At 40.5% G+C, this 26980-nt stretch overlaps 1 protein-coding gene across 1 annotated transcript in view; it reads left to right on the top strand.

Moving 5' to 3' along the window:
* LOC307267114 (heparan sulfate glucosamine 3-O-sulfotransferase 3A1-like) overlaps window positions 1-22023 on the top strand; it is a 30823-nt gene extending 8800 nt beyond the window's left edge. Inside the window, exon 2 of the mRNA XM_080049338.1 lies at window positions 19649-22023. Coding sequence (XP_079905464.1) covers window positions 19649-20270 — 622 coding nt within the window. The 3' untranslated portion in view covers window positions 20271-22023. The remainder of the gene's footprint in view (window positions 1-19648) is intronic.
* The last annotated feature ends 4957 nt before the right edge of the window (window positions 22024-26980 follow it).

Genomic DNA, 26980 nt, shown 5'->3' with positions numbered 1-26980 from the left:
AACAAAGAGTTGCACAGTAGTGATGAGGGAAATAAAACATGAAGAAGATTAGGGTTTGACAGTACTAAAGACCACGACCAGAAATCCTGCACAATTTTTAAAATAGCTAATAATGGAGGTGGTGAATAGTGGAAAATGACAGAGTGGCATTTAATCTGTCTCGAAAGCTATTTTATTCAAACAGAAGCACTGCAGATCCATTGCATGTGCGGTTTCAAAAAGTTACCTGGTTCCTCAAGTACAAATCCAGCTGTGCAAACAAATGCTTTAAATAAAGTCTATTGTATTTTGAGTTTGAAAGATTGCGTAGCACAAAAGAGCCATTCACAGTCATTATATAGCAGGATTTCTCTTTACAAGTTATCAATTAAAATGTATCACAAATATTGTATGAACTCATAGTGCAGGTGCTATTTCACATTCATAAAGTCAAACAAGAGTTGCTGTATTCCCAGCTGCTCTATTATTATAGCATTATTTCCACTAACATTTGGAGAAAAGATGGTGGACATATTTTACTAACTACCCCCAATGCCAGGCTGCTTGATTAAAGAGAGGAATGTGTAAGAAAATGAGTTTGCCAACCCAGACCCGTTTATTGATAGATGGAGTGCAACTGCACAGCCTGCGTCATTTTACATAAAGATGGAAGAGGGTGATAAAGGGTCTGTGTAGCGCTCAGGCCATGATTGATACACCATAGCCGAGTGCAAGGAAGCCACCCAATAATTCAATTAATCTTAACCTGAGCACTAGTAATTGCTACTGTAACTAGGTCTGACTGTACATTAGACAGGAGGGAGATTGCTGTCAAAGGAACATGTCCAGCTAATAGAAGTCGGAAGGAACATCCTCGGTGCTCTGGAGTTGCACAAAAGGGCTTCGGTTTTTCTCTATCATCCTAAAGACGAGGATTTGCATGTAAATGAGAAGAGCAGGGAACAGTATGGGCCAGTATGAGAGAAATTAAAGATACAGCACGGCTGAGAAATTATGGATGTAAAATCTGGGAGAAGCTTTTCACCGCCGTCCAGAATAAAGTTGTATAATCATCTCTTAATAAAATAGAAAGTCATAGGTATTAGTCCTCCATTTTGTCAAACACACTTATTTCCACTCTTGTCAAGAATAAGATGAGAAGATCCATACCGCTGTCAAATATGTCTGTTAGATTTGAAGCTACAGCCAAGCAGCTGGTCGTCTTTGTTTAGCATAAGACTGAGAAGAGCTAGTCAAATGTATTGAGATCCACCTGCCAACAGCTCCAGAGCTCACTGATAAACATATTATATCTCATCTATTTTATCTGTACAAAAACAATTGTTAAATGTTGGGTTTACCTTTGGACAGATCCAGGCTTACTGTTTCTTTCTGTTCCCAGTCTCAATGCTAAGCTAGGCAAAAAGGCAAATCAGTGCTTTCCCCGAATCTTGAACTCTGCTAAACCTTGCTTCTGTGGAGGTACATAGTTTTGTGCTTTCAATCTCCAGAACCATACTTCCATAGGTATTTGCAGCTTCATATTAAGCCTATCTGCACTACTTTTTGACACAGATTAGTTTTTATTGGCTTCAATAATCAGTGACTGGGTCATTGTTTTTCTTTTCTTTTGTGTCTAGCACCTATTGAACTCCATAACAAATGATTTTGAATTGTCAGAAATCCTTTGAACACACCCGGGGATATTGATCCTATTGTTTCCTGTGAGAACACAACAGTCGTTTGAAGGTGTTGACCCGCTGAGACAGGATTGCAAGACTTTTTTATGGGCTGGTTTTATGCATCCCCTAGAAACTGGACACCTCGAGAACAGCAGATAAATCAAGTTTACAGTAAAATCTATTTTTCTTACCCTCCTATGTCCCATTCTTTTGCCACCTACGTATGTCTTCTCATCAGATTTGTGTCCTTCCCCCTTTTGAACATTGGTTCCTGTCACTGAGTTCAGGCTGGAACACCACGCTTCAGATGTGATGCCAACTATTTGTAAAACTGACCCTGTTATATCAATAGCTTTTAATTTCTGCATTATTGCAATGATTTATATTTACGCAGCTGGCCTGTTCTGGGTCAGCTATGGTCAGTGGGGGACTTAGGGTGTAACAACATTGCGGAGCCCGTGGGACTTGACATGAGCCGAAGTCATTTTAACCGTCAAACATGTGGTGGGGCCGGGGCTCATTATATCATTATGTTGTCAGGGCGATTGTTTATTCTGACATCTTCGTCTCACACAGTCACATCCTCCCCCACAGTCATATCATCAATAGGAGGAGGAAGCCGGTCATTTAGAGCCAGCCACCAAGCATAGACAGATGGACAAGATACAGCATCCAAAGTCTTCCCTAACAAGATGGTTGGATGTTCTTTATCCACTGAAGCTCCCACCGACTCCTCCTCTAACACGCCCCAATCAATTATTAATCCAGACAATTAGCGAGGCTGCATTATTCACCAGGAAGCTGTGATCACATCCATTAACGGCTCTGCCTTGCCTCATTGTGGCTGTCTCAGGCCGCACTCGCCCAGCATACTCATGTAGCACTTCATGATCATTTTCTTTTTTCTTTTAAAGACATAGGAATACTAGAAACACAAGTAGTAATACTTCGATCATTTAGGGACCCATTCCAAACAAGAAACCACCATTAAATTAGGACTGCAACTAACGATTATTTTGATAATCGATTAATCTGACGATTATTTTCTCGATTATTAATCGATTAGTGTTTTGGTCCGTAAAATGTCAGAAAATGGTGAAAAATGTTGATCAATTTTCCAAAGCCCATCTTGACATCCTCAAATGTATTGTTATGTCCAAAACACACAGATATTTCAGTTTACTGTCATAATAGGATTAAAGAAACCAGAAAATATTCACATTTGAGAAGCTGAAATCAGAGAATTTGGACATTTTTTATTAAAAAATTACTCGAAACGATTAATCGATTATCAAAATAGTTGGCGATTATTTTAATAATCGATTAATAATCGATTTGTCGATTAATCGTTGCAGCAACATTAAATTGCACATATTTTCTTTAGTATAATTACAGTGTTCTTTCCCTCAATCCCTGCTATACTTTAACTTTTTGTAATGAAGCTATTAAATGCCAAGTCAAGTGATTGAATACAGCTTCCAAAGGATAATGCTGCTCTGCAATGAGAAGCACAGAACAGGGAGCTGCAACAAAGCAAAGTGAAAAAGACTGAGTGGCCTGATAAATTCAAACAGCCAGAGTTGGTGAATTACATCTGAATGCTTAGAAGTCACTACATTTTCAAAATCACTGAACTGCAAATAAATAAATAACTTGTGGACTAAAACTAATATCTGAAGACCATGAAAGACTTAATCAAGAGCTGAAGCCAGAACCAACGCTGCATCATTACTTACAAATGAAAATGAAAAACGGAGTATTGCCCCCCTCCGTCTTTAGATTTGAACAGGAAGTAATGTTTGTGCCGTCCTCCCTCTGTTTCCCAGGGCTCTGCCAACACAGCGGTGACCCTGATTGCTTTTCACTGGGATTTATGGACCCTCAAATCTCTGAACAAAATCACTTCCTGTTGTTCCTGTGTTTACCGGACACACAGGCGGGCGGTCGCACATTTGATAAAAATTGATTTATTTTCATTTGCTTATCTGTTTAATTGATGTCCCCCAGGCCTCCCTGGCAGCCATAATTCCATTATACAAACAATTTAGTGGAGTTTGATTAACACAAATGAGAGTTCAGGGCCCACACTGGTTTACATGTTGCTCCTACACATTGGGAGTCACATTGACTTTCTGTCTGCCCCAGCCCTTGTCCCAGTCATTAATAACCACTCCCTTTAACAAAAGACAGGAGCAAGAAAATGATATAATTATTACTCTATTTATCACGATGAAATGTTATTGTGCCATTTTACTTTGATGACCAACTACTCTTGTTAGGATTATACATTCAAAATGTCAGATGCTGTTTGTTTAGTTTTTAATCATCCTACTGTAATTACTGATCTTCAGCTCCCTGAAATGAGCCAATATGCGGCTGATTTTAAATCCTTGCCATAAGGCAGATTCTCATTATGACCATTGAGACGCAACTGTATTGATTTTGTTGTTTAAGATTCACCGCAAGCATTGATGAATGGCCCTTCTGACACAACTGTGTGTAATTAGGCTCATATTGTCAGGGGTTCACCCCACTATCGCCTCAGCTGTACTGATGATCCTGTGCTTTTTTTCCTCGCTAACAAATGTCACGTGAGCTCTAATGCAGAGGCCTTGATGTACACACACACACACACACACACACATGCATAGACTCAGTGGCTGTCGCGGGCAGGTCTGTTTCTGACATACCATTTATTACATCATATTATTTTCCACTCTGCCCAGCAGCAGCAGTAGTGAATATTCTCTTTCACCGCCCTGTTTCTGCTCTTATGTTTCTTCTCTCTTTCTTGTTTCCAACTGGCTTTTAAACAGGCTCGGCTCTGGCAAGGCGTAAATCCAGCAGGAGGGATTTCCCCCTCACCCACAAAAAGCTTTTACTTCTGGCAATGGAGTGCCAGTGCGCGTTTCTAGCTCTCCCCGATGAACTCTTGGATGCACATTATAGCAAAAATGGCCCTTTAAAAGGAGCATTTGTGTCTCTAGGTGAATGTAAAAAAAACACGCCCATGCAGACAGACACAGTCAAGAAGACATACCACCACAAACATATGTTAGCACTCAACATCTAACACACCTTCGCTGACAAACACGCACACACTGTAAATGCTTTTGCTACATTTCATACATTCACACATAAGCAGGTATTTACTGGAGCAAGTACTCTCATAAAGTACTTAAACCCGTGCCAGTTGTTTGCGACACATTTAACTTTTGCGTCACCACCATTTGTTCTGTAGCTTTACTATATTACACTATGTACTATAATATTAAAGGCTCGTAATGTAAATGCAAATGTGATGAAAGTGGTTCATAATGGCCTCCATTTCAACCTCCATGAATATGAATGGCACTAATATGCATTTAATTTTGGTTTGCTTCTTTTCTCCATGAATGTGTTCTCCTGAATGATTGTGCACACCCAGCCCCTCCTCATCATTGTCTTTACACTCTATTTATTTATTTTCTAATTGTGTTGCGAACAGAGCGTATTTATTCATGCTGCGGCCTCTCTCTGTATGTGAGTCACATCTGTCATTCAAGCCTGGCAGAGTTTGACTCAATACCAGCACAAATATCCAGCCATTATCTCTCTGCGGAGTACTCCCTCAATGTTAATGTGTTTTTAGGACGATTACATCAATTTGAAATATTGAAAAATATCCCTCTGATTGATAACATGAATCATCAAGACTGTGCCCCCTCCCCCTTGAACACCCCATTTACCATCTCCACGGAAACACGGCGGGGAACTGTCTACATGCAATCACCTGCTCGCATTTGATCGGCTTCTGGATTAGCAATAAGACAGTTGGCTTTGGCGAGAATTACAACGTCGGTGTTTGGACCGATGCGGGCAAATATATTTTAGAAATGGCTTACATAAATACACCACAGACCTGCTCATAAAAGAATGAAGTGCCACATTCCTCATGGAGATAACTATTAAGCTATAGCTGTTTGAGCGTAAGAGCCTTTCAGTCAATCTTCCAGCTCTGCTCCGGGGCTTAACTATTTCAACACTGGAGGTAAAGTATTAAACTGACGCATTAGTTCTTAAAAATATGGTCATGGTTTTCTCTACTTTTCTGTCTCTTACGATCAGAGCTGAGCAATATGTTTGAAATCCTTGTCACGCTATGAATAAGGATATCCCTAAAATATCAAGATATATATCAAGATATGGCTAATGTATTTAAAATAGCGTACCATGTAATAATGTTACGTTAAAGTTTTTACAAAAGTAATAAGATATTTAGAATAAAGAAATTGGTAAAATAAATGTGTGATTCAGTTCTGAATCACCCCCAGAAAATAAAATGATATTCAGTGTATAAAAATACTTGAATACTGAATTCTTAAATATGGTGAATTCTTAAATATAGTTCATGAAACAAATCTGTTGTTCCAATTTCTACATATAACATATATTGTGTTGGTTTATGTGAGATTTGTCTCTGCTCAAACTCACTTTCCTATTCCAGCATAGCGCCTTTTTTAGCAGGGCAAAAGAAAATATCCACTACACTATATGCATTGTCCTAACCCGGACAATGAGGTTCTGCCCTATAATTACATTCTATTTCTAAAACCATCCGTCTTTGCCTACGGAGAGCTGACAGGCTAAAACATTAGCACGTTGTCAGCGGCTCCCTTCAGACGCCACAGTTCTCCGTTACACTTCATATTATCTTGCAGCTCTGGATCCAGCTTTCCCAGATGGGGTTACCTCTCTGCCGTCTGGGGAGGAAGAGGAGGTGTTTTCCTGTTGCACTGGCCAGTTAAGCTCAGCCGTCTTGGGGCCTCCTGGTTTCTCACTAGGGGTCTTCTGTTGAATTCTGGGTCACAGCCCGGCCCCAGGCACCCGCTGGCTCCGCTCTTGCTATTCTTTGTCGTTTTAGCCCCTGTGACATTCCGCCGAGGGTCATTTTTCACCTTTTCTTTCAACGCCAACCTGTTCTCCATCGCCCCCCACCTCAATGCTGCTGCTTACGATCACTATGAGCTTGTGCAACTGGTGCTGATGGCAATGCGATCTCTCACACCTCAACATTACCTGTTTGTTATATGCACGGCTCGCCGCCTAAGCAGAAACGAGCTGTGTTCCATTTTCTGCGGGCTGTTTATTTTATGGATAATGCAAGAGACACAGAATGGAAATCACGCATTCAACCATATATTTAACCTCGGCTCCTCCCTGCACGCCTTAGCGAACAGCATTCGTTCTCATCCCTGGTGAGCATAAATCATTTTGGTAACTTGTTATTACCAAGCTCATTTATTCTCCAGGACGTTTAAGGAGAGAAAAAAACTATCCAATATTTAAAGCTTCAAGATGTGAGTATATGAACATAATCTTCACCTTCCTCTGTCTGTGAGTCTTTTGCGCTACAATCTAGTGGGGAAAAAACCCCAAGAGAGATTGAACGAGCCCGTTTGTAATGAGTTTATGTCAGAAGAAGCGATAAGAGAGAGCATTCATATATGCTAATCTCTGGCCCTCTCTGCTTCTTCTGTGGTGGCAGGACGGCGCAGAGGGTGCAAGCTCGCTGGTGTGCTGCTCTGCTGTGGCTTGGCACAAAGATGAGGAAAGCGATGCGATTGATGCCAGGCGCTTTGTATTCGGAGCCTGGGAGTAAGAAGGATGGAGGGAGGGAGGGGGGAGGGAAATGAAATCGGAAAAGGCTATGGTAGACAGAGGGGAAGAGAGCATGGAGACAGTGTAATCACGTCTACACTCCCCGATACTGCTGCCTGCCTGATGCTTGACTCTTATCCCCAGCCTTCTCAGCAGCACTCCCCTCTCAGTATATATCTCCCACTGTCTATCTGCCTTCCATAGCTTCCCCTTTGTACTCTAATACGTACAAAACTTAAGAGCTCAAGTTTCTTCTTAAATATGTGCTGTATCGTTTTGCTATCTTGTTAACTATTTGTTCGGCTTGGTAAGCTTAGAGTCCTGACTCCTTCCACGTGCTCCTAAAAAACTGGTTGAAGTTAACTGTCAATTATATGGCTTTCATTGTGTTACAGCTATTGGATTTCATGTGGAAGTGAGGTTTTACTGCGACTTGCCCTCCACTGCTTATTGGCCCTAAAGCAAAGTACAGTAAGGAAGTCAAAAGTGTAATTCAATTCAGCATGATGGCACGTGAAACTGATACCAGCTCTCTGCTGTGAGGTAGTCCACAAAGTCTGAGGGCAAAACACAATGATCTTCTGGTTTCACAGTGTGTCGATTTGCTAGGTGCGTCGACTGAGAGACTACCTGGCTTATTTTGGCTCCTCTGTACGTTTTCATTAAAATGTAGTCATTGATTCTGGATAACTCTTGTCAAAATCAGTGAAAATCTGTCCTCTACCTGTCTGTACTGTGTGTGCACTGAAAAAAAATCTACACATCCTAAACTGGTTATGGAAACAAATGATATGTTTACAAAGGGGGCCACCACAACATGCCAGTTTACAAAGCCTATAGACTGTGTATTTACAGTGGATTTTTTTTCACTGCACAGACAGTATGGAGATCGGGAGGAGATATTCACTGATATTGACAAAAAGAGTTTTTAACAACAAGCATTCTCTACTTCTACTCTAGAATAGCTATTTTTGAAAATTCCAGGCGGTTTACAAGCAAAGCTGTGTGCCAGAAGACTCAGCCTTAGGCTTTCATGCTGTCAAGTTCTAAGTTGAACTGTGCGTTATTCCACTGTATTTATCAGTAAATCAATATCCTTACCTACAGTATGTTGTGGGTGTGTGATGGAAATATTGTTGAATATTATTAATAATAGGCGTTTTCTGAAGATTTGGATTTTGAGGCTGCACATGACATCATCTCCACAAGCATTTAAACTTGTGGGAATGTGCATTGTGTGGTTAAACTGATTGTGATTTATAAAGGAGCAGTAACCACACAAACAAACACACACACACACACACACACATTACGGTAATACCACCACACCCAGCTCTTCATCATTCTTTCCTTCCTTAAATCCTTATTTTCCTCACTCCTGTGGTTTTTAATGAAATATCTCTTTTCATGTTAGAGATCAAAATCTTCACCTCAGGTTCAGAAATTATGCTGGCAATATTCTATATTATTCTTACGGTCTACTAATACATTTTGAATAACCACCAAGCAAATGATCCTAATAGCACAACTATGTAGCCAAAGACGGATAAAGCATATTCTTCTGTTCTACAGACCTCCATTTTTGTTCAAAACCAATGTTACTTTATTGCAATGAACACGGGAACCATAGTTCATCTGGACTCAATTGCACACACACACACTGTCCTACTTTTCATGGGATTTGCTGTAAAAAAAAATATATATATTTTTCTTACGATATCTCCACTGGAAATAGTACACAACAGGGAAAACAACATAAATGCTCCTCCCTTTAGGTAACCATGACACTAATTCACTCATTTTTACAGGACCTCCCCACTGGATGCTGGTGAAACACAAGCCACAGCAACTCCTACTGCTTTGCAGCTTACAAAGTAATGGAAAACAGATGCAGGCAAAGACCTTAAACTAAAACTACTTAGGATTGAAAGTGGTTGATTGTTCATTTGAGTTTTTTAAATAAGCTGTAATTTATCAACACCTCTGCTTTTTCAGGGTGTGTTGAACAGAATTAATGGGGCATAGCTCAATAAGGACATATGCGTCACTGACTAAATGACTTATGAAAACAGACATGCATGTTGCTACATGATTAATACTGTCTTGTATTGGTGCACCCATTGAGTACATCTCATAGCTGTGGTCAGACTTTTAACACAATGCTTTTTCTGAGTGAGAACAGAAGCATAATAGAACACTCAACAGTTTAATGACCAAATGCTTTTTTGACTATACGAGACAACTTCTTGAATCTGCTCACGTCTCCTTTCACTAATAACCATAATGAAAGCTTCATCTCTGATTTTACAAGACTTTGTTTAATACGACACCTCCCTGAATACATATGAGATCATAGAGGAAGGGCTGAGGAAAGGCAGATCAGACGGCTTTCGCATCCTAGGGGAAAAGATATAAAAAAAAACACCAGAATTTCCTTGTAGAACTGTAACTTGGTTGAAGATTCCTTAAAAGTCTTCAAGGACAAAAAAGTATAAAACACCATTGTACACAAAAGGCTGAACACGACAAGAAATTGAGTAAATGTCCAAATGGTTTAGGTGTTTGCTGGTGAAATCGATATCGCCAAACTGAGCTTGAGGAATGCCAGTGCCAGGGTCTCAGTCTGTAATGAAAAAAGGCGAAAGGGATTGTCTTTTTGCCAGCCCATCATTTTGTGTTTATAGAGGGATCTGAAAATGGGCTTTAGTTATCAGACTTTAGCCTTCATATTTTTAAAATCGCAAGCTTTTAATGTATTTTTTCTGAGCTTCTAATATTTGAGTTGCTTCTTCTCCCTTTCAATAAAAAGAGCAGCAGCAGAGACACACACACAGACGGGATGCCAGCATAAATGTGTCCCATATCTTTTTGGGGACAGCCTATGTGGCATATTCAGCATACTGAAATGTTTATATTGAATGTTTCAGCAGCTTGGAAATCACCACGGTAATGGTCCCAAAGACAAAAGCCCTAGCCTTTTGTCATGGGTAATTATCGCAGAGCAGTCCCCTCAAAGCCTTCCATTTGGCTCTAAACTAATTCACATTTAATTTTTTCTCTCATGCATTTGACACAGGGCTTTTTATTTTTTTTGTATTCAAATCAGGCTTAAATGTAAAATTTAAATACGCATTGAAATGGTTTCCATTTGAGGCAAATGGTTCTCTGAAGAAGAAGAAAAAAAGGCACAGATTATTTCAATACAAGAATCTATAGACAAAGGATGAGGAGAGCTATGGAAAGACCACTTGAAATTTCCTAATGAAGCCACCTTCAGTATATAATTGAACACAATACCTTGAAAATGAGCTTGGGTATTAAGCCAAAGTGTAAGTGTCTTATCTCCCAAAAGCTGTTGAGACCCCAAAAACTGAGTTGGCAGAAAGAGAAATAGCATTGAGCTGTTAAAGCCGATCCCTCTAAAGTGTCATCTCCACATGCTCCGTCTCAAACTTCATGTAACTGAACAAGTGGGTCAGAGAAATATGAAAAAGTATTGTGAGCGTTGTGCCAATAAGAATCCGGTCAACTCAACACCCCATGTGATGACATTAGATACAATACAGAGACACGTTTTGGGTTATATTTAGTGGTCAGGGTTTAGAATAATTTTATTTAATTTGGTTTAATGGAACATTAGTCACTGAATGCAAAATGCAGCCTACAGACTCGCCAGGCAATAATCAGAATTGGTTTCGCATATCGGCTATTTCGGACAAAGGTTTTTACTTGGCCTACTCTCACCGCATTTTTACACCATTGAAATGTATCTCAAGCGATCACATGTCAATGTAATTGCACCTTTCCACATGAAAATCCAGGTGTGAATGGACAAAAGCAACAGTGTGGGCAGATTAAAATTCATTGGCCCCAACCACCCGTGGAGATTTGAAATAGAAGTATTTCAGAAAAGCCACATATGTATTTTTATAACTCACCCAAATCACTGTATCGCCATCAATGTTAGAGATACTGTAGGTTGAGCTCAGTTTTGTCTTGAGCAGAATTTGAGAAAATAAACAGCCTCTGGCTATAGGAGAAAACCTATACAGACTCGGAACCATAGAATATATTAATGTTGGAATGGAAAATAGTGGGAATATAGATTCAAATTGCTCATACATGCACATGAGCACTGTCTGACATGGCAATTAGATTTGGCAGGGATACTGTACGTAGCACAATTTGTATTTGTTTTTACCACAGTAACAACCTGCCTCTAGAGACAGTGATGTTGGTTGATTGGTTGGTTGGTCCACCACTGTCCACAGACTGAATTATCTTAACAAGCATTTGATGGATTGCCATGAAACGCTGTACAGACAGGCCCAGGCGTATGTGACTAACAGGCATGCTAACAAGCTAAACTAAGATGGTGAACATTATAACTGTTAAACATCAGCATGTCAGCATTGTCATTGTGAGCGTGTTAGCATGCTGATATAAGCATTTAGCCTAAAGCACTGCTATGTCTAAGTGCAGCCTCGCAGAGCTGCAACTGTGTCTGCAGTCTTGTTCATTTATAGAAGTTCCATTGAAATACATTGCATTTTAGGATACTTTTGATGGACATGGTCAGCACAAGTCAGGCCTATATGAACACGTTACTCCACTTGTGACTTCCTTCGAGAGAATTTACCAAATTAGACTTTTAAAGGCTTTTGGGGCGACTGTGGCTCAGGTGGAAGAGCGGGTTGGCCAATGATCCAAGGGTTGGCAGTTCGATTCCTGCCTGGCCACCTGTGTCATGTTTGTTGTGTCCTTGGGCAAGACACTTCACCCACCTTGCCTCGTGTGAATGTGTATGAATGCTGTATGTTTGAGGTGGTGGTCGGAGGGGACGTTGGCACAAAATGGCAGCCACGCTTCCGTCAGTCTGCCCCAGGGCAGCTGTGGCTACTATGGTAGCTTACCACCACCGGTATGTGTGTGTATGAATGGAACCTGGAACCCTGTAAATCGCTTTGAGTCCCTAGGGAATAAGGCGCTATATAAATCCAATCCATTATTAAAGATTCTGTTTTAAAACTAACTGAACTATTGGTTATGAAAACATTGTTCTCCCCATATAAATTATGAAGATATGGGAACAACAAAGTTAGACAGTTGAATATTGTTATCAACACGGAGTATCCAACCCACTTTATTTGAAGGTAAAACTTGATTGTGATTAATAATTCTTCATTTTAAATGAAAAACTACAATAAACCAGTTGTTCCGTTAACTGTGATGGGTTTCCAAGTCAGTTTAGGTATTCACTTTCGTGTTCTCCTCCAAGTAAGTTTGGCTAACTTGAGGGTTTGCTCAGGACTTGCTCAATAATTTGACCCCTTCCTTTTGATTTAAAATCATCCTTTAAAATACTACTTAGTGATACTTCCGTCTGTGTGTTTCTTTCCTCTTTCTATTTTTTATCTCCCTCTCTCTCCGTCTCTCATCACTCTCTCCGACTCCACTCCTCACCTCCCTCCCCTGTTCTCTGTGCTGATATGCAGTCTTGATCTGGAGGTGAGCGGACTCTGCTAGTTGATGTGTAAAAGGTTTTTTGGAAGGCTTGAATGCTTTCTGTAGCCTCTTCCACAGTCAGAGGGTGAATAATTCACAAGCAAGTCGCCATAAAGATAAAGCTTTTTTTCCCTTATGCAATAATCCGACTTACACTCTGCGCTCAGGAAAAAAATAGGGATACTGTTGAAAACACTGCTGATAAATTTATAAGAACATACTGCAAAGCTAACTCTATAAATGTTTTACTAAATCGCATAGCGGTTGTTGTATGGAAAGGAAAAAAAGAAAGGAAAAACTCAGTGCTCAGTGGTAAGGCAAGTGTCCAGCAAGGAGATTTATTTATACAAGATTTTAGGAAAAAAAACAGTTAGAGTACTACGGTTTATGATACAATATTATTGCTGTTCCCCATTTGTAATCAAATTCACCTAGTAACAAATCCCATAAGTCTGATTATTTTTTCCTCACAGACATTATTTATAGGGTCTCTAATATTTGAGTGCATATGAAAAAATAGAAATTTTCCAAATGCAGCAAGACATTTCCACTGAGATACATTGCAATGGCAACAAGCCAACACTATTTTTCAAAGCTTGTGAGAAGAAAAGTGTTTTTAAATGCTTTCACCAGCCAAAGGTGATTGACTCTTAAGACAAATAAGAATCGACAACACAACTTAGTACCATTTCTAATGTTGTTTTTCCCCAATCTACTCTTGTGTGGGTGATAAACTTTCCTTTATTGTTTTTACCTCCATCTTCAGCAAACTTTATCCTCCTCAAAGTTTCCCACTTGTCAGATTTGTGTTATTCACAAAGTTGTTTTATTAATGACACTTAGGTTTAACTCTCAACTATTTTTCCATTTTCCATTTTAATTTCCTGTTCTCCTCCCAGGCAGAACCCACACACACTTATCTTACCCATTCCCATCATTTTCTTCTAATTTGAAACATACATAATCATCAATTTGACAAGGAATGTATTGTATTTAGTCATTTAAAAGTTGACATTTTCATCTGCGTTGACATTGTTATCTTACGTGTCCCCTGTGTAGTGCAGGGTTTCTTCCCTTTCCTACTCACTCTTTATCAAAACCAAGTCATTTCCCAGAGGAAAACAGTACACCCTGTCCTCCCATGTTGTTTTCCAAGAATAGATTACTCTCTTATCTAGTAATTGTATGTCTCTCAAAATTGCTTCCTACCCCCTACAGTTCCCATGCACCACTGTGATTTCACTCAATTCGAAAAGCCCACCTTGGATAATTTCCTACTTTACACAAAGTATAAATGCCTAAATCTTTTGCGTCATTAATAAAATAACTAGATTCTGTATTCTTTCAAAGAATGACTTCCCCATCTCCACCATCTCAAACAATTTTGATCAAGATCTTGCCAATTGCCTTGTTTTAAAGCTACGTATCACTTCAGTAAAAATTATAGAAAGAAAACCTAAAACAATAGCGAAGGTTGCATCGAAAACACCACGATGAGTTTCAGATGTTAGGTCTGACTATAAAATAGACATTAATGGTTTGACTTTTTGGACTGCGTTTATGGCTTTCTTGTTGTTTTTGGGTGGGTTTTGGGTTGGACCAGCTAGCCACAAATGAACCACGGCATGCAAAATGTATGTAGTTCTTAGTAAAGTAAGGCCAAGATTTGGTCAGAATCGATCAGTTTGATGAAAATAATGAAAAGTAAAGTTCAGTATGAGGTTGTCTTTTAAAACAGCGCTATCTACCACGACGTGAACAAAACCCAAAAATTAATGGGATTACAATAAAATGCAACAATTTCAATTATTGACACACCTACAACCGGAGGGGTAACTAATGATTAATAATCCCAAAATGCAACCGTTGGTGGACAGTGAAATCCTGCACACTGTTCAAAAACATAAAATTCCAGTTACTCAATTCTATTACAGAAGCTATTGGATTCCAACAGCAGAAATCCTGTGTAGCCATGCTGGAGGAGTGCTTAACTGTCCATGAGGGGGAGGATTTAGAGCTGTAAATCCTGCAGGTGTGCAGCCAAAGGTGACAGTGCATGAAAAAAGGTCAGGTAGGCTGAAACTGGAGGACTGAGGCAGTCAGGGTCATAAAACGGTCAATTATCCTGATAGGACTGTCTGCTGCTTGGACGTTCACACCTGAAATCCCTGAATTATAAACAGTTGTTTCTCTTGCCATCCAGCCTCAGATGATGATGAAGGCCCCATTAAAACACTCACTTCCCACCCCTAAAATATGTCATTATCGTGCTACAAAGGGAATGAATTAGAAGGTATAGCAAACATGTCATTTTCTCATTCATTAGTTGTTCTTAAGGGAATCCCATGGTAATTTGCATAGGCTGTTACACATGATATGTGTGTCATTGTATGCCTTTATGTGCTGTTGGAGATTGCAGGGCCAGGTTAAGGGCTGTGTTGTTGCACAAGGTTGGCAGCGCAGTAAAGCTCCAAGCTCAGAGGTGTGGGCTTTTTCCTCACCGCACAGCAGCCATTACTCTAAATCACCCTCCATCCTTCCTCCTCCGCCTTCCTCTCTGACCTCCGCTAGCATCCACTGACCTGGAAAATATCTGATGAGTCCAAGCCACCAAGAGCAATGCCGGCCTTTTGCTTCGCAGCTGAAAACAGCAGAAATATTGAGCCAATTACAAGATTATTATCTGGTGGTAGTGGCAGGGGAACACAGTGGGAGTGTAGTGTTGCCTGCCAGGGCTCCCTGCTGGAAGAGGAAAAATGAATCAAAGGCTTGTGGGGGAGAAGTGGAGAGCACTCATGCCCACTTGCATCTGTGTCTTTACAACTCCCGTCAATTGACAGACATTGGCCCAGATCCAAGGCCCCTCTCAAAGACGCCCAGGATAACACCAGGAAATGGCCCATTCGGAGCTGATCACTTGTTAGTGTTTAACTACTCACTAATTTCTATCTCAAGTTTTTATTTTATTCATGCACCCAATTTACAGTAAATGAGACATTATGGAGCATTCAAGACTTTTTTTCAAATTTGTAAAACAGGCAGTTGTGAGTCACAGCCTGTTTATGAGGGCAGAGTTGAGTTGGTTTGCAAGTGAAATTTGTTATGAAGGAAAACAAAGCAGTGATGCATCAGGCCCTTTATTCTGAAGTGGTTATTTTATAGACGAGCCAGCCTACAAAGGACACATTGAATGATGTACTGCACGTGACTGTTTACATTGGATTTGGTTTTTACTATGGAATAGTGCTGCCTGAATGAGTCCTGGCATCCTTTCCAGCTAGTTAGTTCCATATGAGAGGAATGACGTACAATTACAACACGTGTTAATTTCTGTCATGCACAAGTTCTTTGTTAAGTTTTTAACTTGTTAGTCATCCTAATGTCACTGTAACGGAGGCCAGATTTTATGTACCATGTTCATCATTTCGGTTTGGGTCGTTGTCTTGTTTCATGAGTGGATCCCGCTGCCTGTGTTTCATGCATCAATGTTCTTACAGAGTTGTTTTTAGGGGAACAATTAATACATCAAAGCAGAATCTGGAACTGCATTTAATAACAAGTACTTCGATGGTTTTTAATCTCTTACATCACCAAGCCTGCCAATAAAGTTTCATTACAAAGCCCTGCATGCTTCTGCGGTACAACAGCAAGAAATGCCAGTGTGTAAAAAACAAGTGTTCCCTGCTCCTTTCCAGAATCAAAATGTAAAAGTTTAAAACTGTAGTTATTTACTTGTACAGTATGTCTTTGGTTTGCATTTCACCCTAAGTCACAAAATCAAATAATCAAAAATACATAGTCTGTAGACAAGTGATTTAACTTGAGTTTGCATTGGTTGGGACTGAAATCCTAAAAAAATATATCCAGAATAAAAAGTAGTCATAACAAATAGACATACAATCGTGTTCGACTAGTATCTGTTTCACATTACGGCCCTCCACTGATTATACTTAAAACATTCTTCGAATAACTACAAAATTTACATCAACCTAAATACACAACAGCTTTAAGACCTCCATACTTGGACTTCCAATCATGGCTGACTTCATGTTGCACACCATACCACATACCTCACTGACCCTGAAAATCCCCCCAGAGTGCCCACGTGCCAACACACCACCACTGTGAGTGCATCGACCACAGAACAAGCTTGACGCACGCCATCAAATATGGATGCTTCCTTTCGTACAGGCTTATTTCTTTTTCATAAAACAATAATGCTCTCTTTTGCATCATAAAGTCCTGGTACTGTAAAGGTTGTTCCAGCAGTCTAGCGAGTCCCAAATCAGCATGTTGCCAATATACTTGGGAAGACACTCAGGAAGACTACCTGCATAACCAGTGCTTGGCGACCTCCATTTATCGATAATAGGTCTCTGTGGTCTTTATTATTGACTTGTCAGCTTGGTAGCCATTGCAGTTGTTTTAAAGCACCAATACACAGCCTCACTCTGGATTCTTCGGGCGATGAGGCAGAGTTAATGCGAGAGGAAAGGAGCATTGTCCATGCTCCTCTTTACACCACTGTAGGAGGGATTGAAGATACTGAGAGGACTCTGGAGGTCAGTGGCCGGATGTCGACACATCAGTGCACCTGTGTTGCCTCGCTTGCTCTTATCGACCGCTTCCTGTGCGTCCCCCTTGTGCTGACCTGGTGATCTGTTCCTCCCAGAGAACATCCACTCAGAGTACGGATGTGTTTTGACACTAGCCTGAAGGTATTGACTTATAGCTTTTAGATCGGTTTCACTCTATACACTGAGCCTGTCTGATGTTCTAACACCTGAAACAAACAGGAAAACTGGCAAAGACACATTAGCTCTTTTCCATCAGTAATTCAGACTCTTCAGCAGTTCCGCTGATTTGGTTTTGGATTAATTGTCGTAACTTCAATTCCAGTGATCGGGGGCTGATTGTATTCCATATCCGTCCCAAAAATAGTCTCGTCCAGATGTTTTGTTTTTCTTCATGTATCTATTTTCTGAAATACTTTAACATAACATGTTGGAGTCTTGACTGAGGAAAGGGAAAATCCTCTTCTCCCAAAAAAGGGGATCCACAAATACTTGATTCAGAAAATGCTTAAAAAGTCTGAGAAGACTGGAGGTTATGGTGGTTGGATAGGTCCACAAAACATTGGATTTTAACATGGGGAACAACTGGTAACCTCCCAATTTTTGCCAGCGATCAACGTTGGTTTCCTTTATCTGTGACAACAATCATCAGAGCTATAGAAAAGATCAGAGCTATTAGAAACTACACATGTCTGTGGTTAATTTGAAGGACTTGTTGGGGGTAAGCCCTTGGTGAATCCAGCCGTCACATTAATCATGACTGCTTGTGTCTCTTAGAAATGGGCTGTTTGTGTAAGGCTTGTCTTCAGCAAAGATCTTAGTACCCTCTGTTGCATTTCATTATGTGAATGTTAAACGGAGCATGATTGTTTACTAGCCTCTTTCTGCAAGGCAGAAAAACAGTGTCAGTCACATCAGAAAAAGACACTCGGCGGGATGCATACGCTGTACTTTGATCAGTGCTTCTTGCTAGTGCTTGCCACCGCTACCATACAACAGATTGAAGTGTTGAACATTCTTCAGTCTTCAGAACTTTCAGATGACCTCCATCCTTTAGGGTCTCAGTAATGCTGTCACGGGTAAACTGCGTCTACCCTGGGAGCAGCCTGGGCCACTTTGTCAGCGCCAGTCCTCGCCTTTAAGCAGCACCAGCCGAGCAGATGAATAATTGAAGCCTGCATTCTGTACTTTGGTGAATTTTAAAGTTGTATTCTGCAGAGGCTCTAAATGGCAGAGGGAGGGCACGTTAATCTTTCATGGGCTGCTTTTACCCGCTTTGCTTAAGGTCACTGTCCTGAAGGCAGCTGGGCAGAAGGGAAGCCTTGAAAGAGGAGTGGGAAAGGAGTTGTGGTGTGGCCGAATGAATTAAGTTGCATCCCATCCATTTTCTGAGTTTATGGCAGAAAGGACTCAAGCGCATTTTAGGAAAGTGTGCCAAATAGTGTTATAATCTCAGGTTATGCCTTGCTGAACTTTGTTAATGTATATATTTGAAGGGGGACTTGTGAATATACTTTCATAACAAGGATTTAATTTCATAGAGGTGAACACATTTGGCATACCAATATAGATGACTTTACTCTGTGTTCAGATTACTCAAGTAGAACAGTTTATATCGCTTACAAACAGTACAAGAAACCACAAGAATGGTTCCTCTCTCATTTGAGGGGAAATAGCAAATAGATATTGTTCTGATGTTCTTCCAACATTTGCTGTAAACAGTGAAGGACAGGGAGGTGATCAATTATGCTGACATGCCTTTCAGCTCAAATATCAATATTTTACAACCAGCACTACTGGAGTATGGGTATAGAGATTGACATTCCCCTTTTAGCGCCATATGACAGTTAAGAATACCCTCCTTCAAATGGGCCCAGGGGAGCCACCTTCTTGATTTCAAAAGCCCTCAGGCTACATTTAGGAACACATGAGGTAGCATCTGCATAATATCACCTCAAGAATGTCTTACAATCAAGAGCGGGGTGCTGCGCCAAACCTGCAAATCAACATTTGGTCACACCTCTTGGTTACATGAGCTTTGAGAAGAAGAAAACTGATATAGATCAAATAAATAAACTACTAAAAACAAACTGTTTCCCGTGTTTTTCTTGATTGATTGAATTAAAAGTTTCTGGTGACATAGCTTGAGTTCAGCCAGTTGCGGTTCTACAACTGTGACAGATGCTGAGTGTGATTCAATCAGAAGTACAGGTCAAACAAATATCTCACTTCCTTTCTTTCTAAATTTTCCAATTTTTGTCTACCCAGGGAGCTGATGCCCAAGACCCTGGAGGGCCAGATCACCATGGAGAAAACCCCCAGCTACTTTGTGACCCGAGAGGCTCCAGCCAGGATATCCGCCATGTCCCGGGACACCAAGCTGATCGTGGTGGTGAGGGACCCGGTCACCAGGGCGATCTCGGACTACACGCAGACGCTGTCTAAGAAGCCAGACATTCCCTCTTTCGAGAGCCTCACCTTCAAAAACAGGACTACGGGGCTCATCGACACCTCGTGGAGCGCCGTCCAGATCGGCATCTACGCCAAGCACCTGGACAACTGGCTGCAGTACTTCCCCATGGAGCAGATCCTGTTTGTGAGCGGAGAGCGACTGATCAGCGACCCGGCCGGAGAGCTGGGCCGCGTGCAGGACTTCCTGGGGCTCAAGAGGATCATCACAGACAAACACTTTTACTTCAACCAGACCAAGGGCTTCCCCTGTCTCAAGAAGGCAGAGGGCAGCAGCAAGCCCCACTGCCTGGGCAAAACCAAAGGGAGGACCCATCCCAACATTGACCCCGAGGTGGTGCAGAGGCTACGGGACTTCTACAGGCCCTTCAACATGAAGTTCTACCAGATGACAGGGCGTTTCTTTGGCTGGGATGACTGAATGGGATTTTCTCTTTGACACTGAGGACTAAAAGAAATACTGCAACAAAGTATAAGGAGTACTGTAGGGTGGGGAAAAAAGGAGATTTTGAGAATTATGTTTTGATATTTTAGGAAAAGTCATAATGTCTGAAGAGACATGTCCTATGTTTAAAAAAGTTTTCATTTGAAAGAAATTCTAATTAAAAATTGCGATTAATATTTTGTGGATAACCTAATACTTATTCTGCAAGCAAAGATAGTCCTATTTATTGAGTCAGAAATTGCTTATACATGCACATCTAATCTAATCTGGTTTATTTAAGTATAACATTTTGGTTGTTTTGTTCTTTTGTTACTTTATTATCATGTCTTTACATAAATTAACTTTTTCATTGTTATGTCACGACTTTTGTCTTGTAAAATGTTGTCTGTTCTGACAATTTTTATTTTTTATTTAATTTTGTTTGATTTAAATTTACAACCTTATAATGATTTAATTCGAATAATGTAAGTTAGACAAAATATATATATATATTTTAAGAATATAACAAATGTATTGTTATTTTATTGGGTCATTCTCAAAATCAACTTTAATATCAATATCAAAAATCAACCAAAATATTCTCATAATCAAAAAAATGCCCAGCAGTGTTCCTATGACTCCATCCTCAGCACTAACCTAAGCAATATGTGAGAGAGAGGCCCTATCTCCACCCCGCGAAACCCAAGATATGCAATGTTTCACTGTTACATTTTTCATTATGAAACTGAGCTGCCTCTAATCCACAATCATGGAGATATTTTTTGTTGTGGAAGGATTTGCATCACATCTCCCTGCACTATCTGAGGAAATTGTTTTAGTTTTTTAGTTTTAGTTTTCAGTTTGCAGTCCTTTTGACAGGAATAGTGTATGCAGTGCTTCTTTAAGAAGATGGGTGAAATCAAAAGGGGCTTTTGATAAGAGCTGTCACTGAGTGTTTAATGCCATATTTTAAACATACATAGCTGCTTTAAAGTTTAACATTTTTCTAGCAAAAAAAGAATATGAAAAGAAAAAAATATATGTATTTTTTAAATGTATTTATTCCAGCAGTATGTATGTATTTTGAATAACTCCTCAGTGATTTTTTTCCTATCTTATAATTATGCTTCCCATGCATTTAGAGTTACGTTTATTTTATACTGAACACTACAAACATGGTATCCTCATTTTAATTTCAGGACATCATTTCTAATATATATTTAGTCTCCTCGGTATGAGTGGAGGAACACTTGTCTCCACTTAGCTCTCTGTGTCAGAGCTGTTAGTTTGTTATTTCAAGGGGACGTTTCCCCACCACCAGTTAATAAAGTTACAGGCAAAGATAGCCCCCACTGTTATTCAAGCAACGGCAACTCCAGTGGAGGGAGAGAACCCTACAAAGGGCCTTCCCAAACTGTGACTCAAATTTCCTCAACATGCCTCCTTGTGAATTGAATACACTTGATGTCACTGGCCTTCGTTGCCTCGAGGCGATGTGTGTGTGGAAGTGTTTTTTAAACCCAGGGAGCATGAGAACAATGGCTGAGTTGTGTTCTTAATTTCTGTCTACATGTATTGTGAGCCACTTTCTAAAAGCAGATGTGCCTCAAAAGACACAAAATCAACAGTGTTTTTTGGTGTGAGCATCAAAAAAAGAACCTAATATACTGTAGATTTTGTGGGATAATGTTACCAATCTAATCGTGCTGTTCTGACTGTTGTTTTTCTTAAAGTTGTTGGGATTTTTATGGCTCTCCTTGAATAAAAGATGTTATATGTAAATATTTCATTTTCACTGGTCTATTTATATATATTTCATGGCAATGATTTCACCTCAAAAATCTTTGCATACATTATAATGGGACACCATATCCACAGCGCTAAGGAGCAAGCATTAAAGTCATTAAAGTCCCGCTCACGCACCTATCGAGCTCAGAATCATTAGAGCACTCCATCGCTGCTTTTCAGATTTTGAAAGATGCTTCCAATCTGAAAGCCTTATTCTTGGTCTCCTGATAGCTTATTGGCAGCTTGAAGACTCCGAGGTAGGAGTTTTTTGGGGGACAATGTCAAGAACAGTGGACGAGAATTCTTGGTCTCCTGCCTTTTGAAATACCTCTGCTATAGGTAATGTAATTGTAGGTGTTCCAATACCCAAGTTGTATTCAAAAGTTCCGGAGGTTTGCTCAAAATGGTGAGGCAGCATTATTTTGAGCGGAAACCAAGAAGGTAGAGAATCCATCTCATTTATATAGGGGTGCAGTCTAGTCAGCCATAATATGTAAAATACTACTAAAATAACAGTTTATAATGAATTATTTTGACCATTTTGGAATTATAATCGTAAACAGATGTGCTCAAACGACACAGTCGACCACATTTCGGATTCATCTGATCGTCGAATCAATGGTTCGGGTTTTATCAGGCAACATTACCTGTCTCAAACTGAAGGTCAAATGCCAACTAATTTGTCAGAAATGCATATTTAATCGAACCAAAAATAGATTAACATTGTGCTTAATCCTTACATTGTCTAGAAGACCTTTTTCCATGAATAGACAAAACCCCATCTGGAATAGTACTTGAAAAGCTTCAGAATAATTGAGCAGGTTAAAGTGCTGATACATATGTATATGTTGAGGATCATTCTGACAAACGAACACTGTTCAAGCCTGACCGAGCAATAACGAGGAACACTTCTTATATAATCCCTCTACCCCCTCCTGATGATGGTGTTACGGTCAAACAGCAAACACGCCTCTGTCACTGTGTAGATTAACTGCAGTGTTAAAGCTATAGTGCGTAACTTTCTTCTGTATTGGATTTAATTCATTCTGTTGTACATTTTTTTCTTTGCAGTAGAATCAATGACAAATGTTGTGTGTGCGCTTCTTGAGCTGAGTGTCAGAGGGGGCGACACCAGTTTGTAAACGCTGCAATACTGAGAAATACAGAGAGAGTTGTATGGAGCTGATAGATGTGATCAACTTTGTGTCAACTCATTTGGCAATGGCTTGAATGTAACTGACATTTATTTTATGTGAAAAATGTACGTGCTATAGCTTTAATAGCAATGCTGTATACAGTATTTGAACTAAAAGGACAAGCTGTCAGCCTCTATCTATGTCTTTTAACTCTCTCTCCCTCCCATTTACAGTACACTTGTCCTTAACTCCCCCGTCTCCATCTCTTCTACCCTCCTCCACTGCACCTCCATATTATTCTTTGCTGGTGGAATCTCTTGGCGTTTGCTGACTGATCTGAAAAATATTGCACTGACAGGCACTTAGCAGATGCGCCACTATGTGATGGGAGTGTAAAACCTGTTGAAAGTCTTTGAATATCTCAAGCGTATTCATGCTGATCGTCAGCATGGTGAGATAATGTTGTGACTGTATCAACCTGCGTCAAGTCGTGGGAGCTGAGCAGAATGGGGGGGGGGGGTGCTCCTGTCCATTTGTTGACTTGTCCAATTTGCTTGTTATTCCTTCTTGAGTGGGTCGGCGTGGGCCTCTTCAGTGACGGTTCCTCACAGTAATAAACACAGACAGGTTCCATCCTCTCCCCGCTCTATTCTCTGAAGGCCCCGCTGACTATGAAAAGGGAGAAAAATGGAAAGGCAACATCTGCTTGCGGGACGGCGCGCAGACCACCCCTGTCAAGCGGCATTCAGCTCAATATCAACGGCACGGAACCTGGGGAGAACTTGAAGCCCGTCTATTGAAAAACAGCTGACCGCATGTGGTGGTTTTTTCAGAGGGTGTGGCGAGCCGCTGCAGAAAGACAGGCATTTCTGGTTACCTCGCCAAGTCCCTTTGATCCACTTTTCCCTTTCTTCTTCTTATGTTGCCCTCCCTTTTATGCTTCTTTTACTCATTCCATCAATGTGGCATCACTCTCGCTCACAAACACACGTATGTAAAGACGCGGGAACACCTGCGTGGAGTCACCTGCGCACGATTAGCTTGCACCCGCTACCCCTTTAACTCTAAGCTATCAAAACCTCCACTCATCCAGACCCCACCTCTCCATACACGCAACTCTGAGCCCTAGTCTTTACACACACACGTCACAGGAGCACGCTGAAAGATGGGTGGGCTGTGCGATAACAACCCGCCAGCGCTTTAGACAAACAAGGTTCTGAGAATGTGCATGTGTGTGTGCGCGGTGTGTTGTGTGTATGCTTGCGTGTGAAGTGCCCTGAGCATCATATAGGCCATATAAATGATGAAGTGAAGGGATCATGGAGAGATTGCTTTGAAGAAAGAGGCAGCATTGAGAGGATTTTGCCAACACCCGGATGATTTTGTGCGTATTTTTCCTAGAACACAGAGTCACACACGCTTGCATACATACACGCAGACATGGCTTTGTATGTACAGTATATGAATACTATCCGAGCACACACACACACACACAATGCCCAGCTAGAATCCACACACGAACACAGTCACCACTCGCCTGTGCCCCGTGGAGGGACATGGAGGGGATCAGACCTCTGTTTTCTCTGGATCCCAGTAGAGAAGCCCTTAATCCTTGGCCAAGTCTGAGCAAATATCTCCGGCAGGCACGCTCCACACACAGCCTTAATCAAAACAGCCAAGGGGGTGACGGAGTCGCACTTTCAATTTCAAGTTTTCCTTCATCTATCGTGGACCTTGCATCTTCAAAGCAGATTTTGTTATCTGATGCACGATGGCCTGATGTTACCTAGATACCTGCGTGTCATATTCCAAACATATATAAATCTACAGTATATCACTCAAAAGCCACCGACAATTCTGGTTTGATCTGTTTTACTGATTCACATGAATAAATAATGTTACTCTTCCTACGTTTCATAGGCTACTTATACTTCACTTATGTTATATTTTTGAACCACTCTTCAGCTTTTCCTCAATGTGACAGAACAGAGGGATTGTGGCCTGCGGAAAACGGCAGAGAGAATAAATGTTTTAGCTACGCTGCAGCAAAATTGTTGGGTTTTATGTTTAAAGACATTCTCATGAAAACGACCGATTGTTTGTTCGTGATGAAAAGGGCATTCCACCCAACGTTCGGCACGCCAGTAATAAAAGCAAGTAGCGCTCTTTGAACTGTCACTTCTGTGCCCGGAGAACAGCAGACAACACACACAATTAGCAATTAAGATTGTCTGGCAGGCAGGCCTCTTTCCAGACATGTGTGTTTTGACTTTTCGAAAAAAGTTTTCACGCACCTCTCCTCCCTTCAAAAGAGCTGCTGCGTTTCAAAGGGCGATAATTCATCTTGACACATGATTAAAGATCTGTTCATGCTAAGCTCAAATTTTCCTTTCCCCCTGGATGAAAAGCAGGGTGACAGAACTCTAAACAAGACGACCAGATCGTCTTGAAAGCTAGGGCCCAAAACGGCCTCAAGGGAGGGAGAAGTTTGCCCTGTTAGTGGAAGTCCTGCCACTCAGGACTGGAACCTTTTAGTCACACAATCAAAGTGCATTCACATGGATACAAGTATGATGGTAATATCAGGTCTTTTGGGAAAGTCATGTTAATGTGTTTGGGCATGTACACAGCCCTCTTTCATAAAACCCAAATATGCCATGGATTCCAGTAAAATAAACTGGAATCTTGTGGCACCAATTGATTGTTTAAGTGTTTCATCGAGCAAAAATGCCAAAAATTCTCTGGTTCTACTGTAGCATCTCAAATATGAGGACTTGTTGCTTTTTTCTGTTTTGTCTAGTTGTGAAGTTAAAGAAAAAGTCCAACACACTTTGAAAATACACTTATTACAGCTCTTGCAGAAAGTCAGATGAGAAGATATAAATTATTTATTTGTGAGTTAGCTTTGAGGCTGGCTAGATGGTGGTAAGTAGCTTAGCTTAGCCTAAAGAATAGAAATCGTGGGAAAACGGATAACTCTGTTAACTAGCCTGTCTCCGTCAAAAGTTTTAAAAATCAACCTACTAACAGTTTTAAGCTCACATAGGCTATAAACATGACATTTCTTGAAACCTTGTAGAAAAAAAATAGAAAGGTTGAAAAAAAATAGTAAAAAAAAAGGAAACATTTTTGTGGCCTTATGCAAAGTTACATGCGGTAACAATTTCTCCACAAACAACATCTTTACTTCACAGCGAGGTTGCCAGGAAACCATCAGAGAAGCTGCACAGAAGGGCCGTACAGACAGATAGACTGTTGTATGTTATTAAGTAATAGTTACAGCACATAACTCCACCCGAAACCACAAAGTGTCATTTTTAACAGCAATTTGTGGTTTTGTCAGAGAATAATACTGGCTGTTATTATGTATTTAAAATGTCTAATCCTTTTCACATCTTTTCTCTTATGGACCATTGGTCCAAAAATGAGTAAAATTAGCGATTTCAAGATGTTATTTGGGGTATTGGCGAATTGTGATTGGCATATTCACAATTTTTTGTCATATTTGATAATTATGTCAGGCTGTATTTATGATCAAGGTTTACTGTAAGCGGTATGATCAAATGCAGCATTGTTTCTGGGCAGGGAGACAATACATACGTCCTCAACTGAAATACGTCAGTGATGGTGAGATGGTCCAAATAGATGTCTGTGATTGCTGAGATTATAAGAACTAGAAGTATAGCCTAAGGCAATTGGGGTAAAGAGTTGAAATAAGAACACTAGTTGTTTGTTGAGGGAAATTAGCCGGTGTGGCCTGAAACAAATAGCCCTGAATAAATC

This window comes from Ammodytes marinus, assembly GCF_949987685.1.
Source record: "Ammodytes marinus genome assembly, chromosome: 20".
Classification (NCBI taxonomy): domain Eukaryota; kingdom Metazoa; phylum Chordata; class Actinopteri; order Uranoscopiformes; family Ammodytidae; genus Ammodytes; species Ammodytes marinus.
This window is presented reverse-complemented; position numbering and strand designations above follow the sequence as displayed.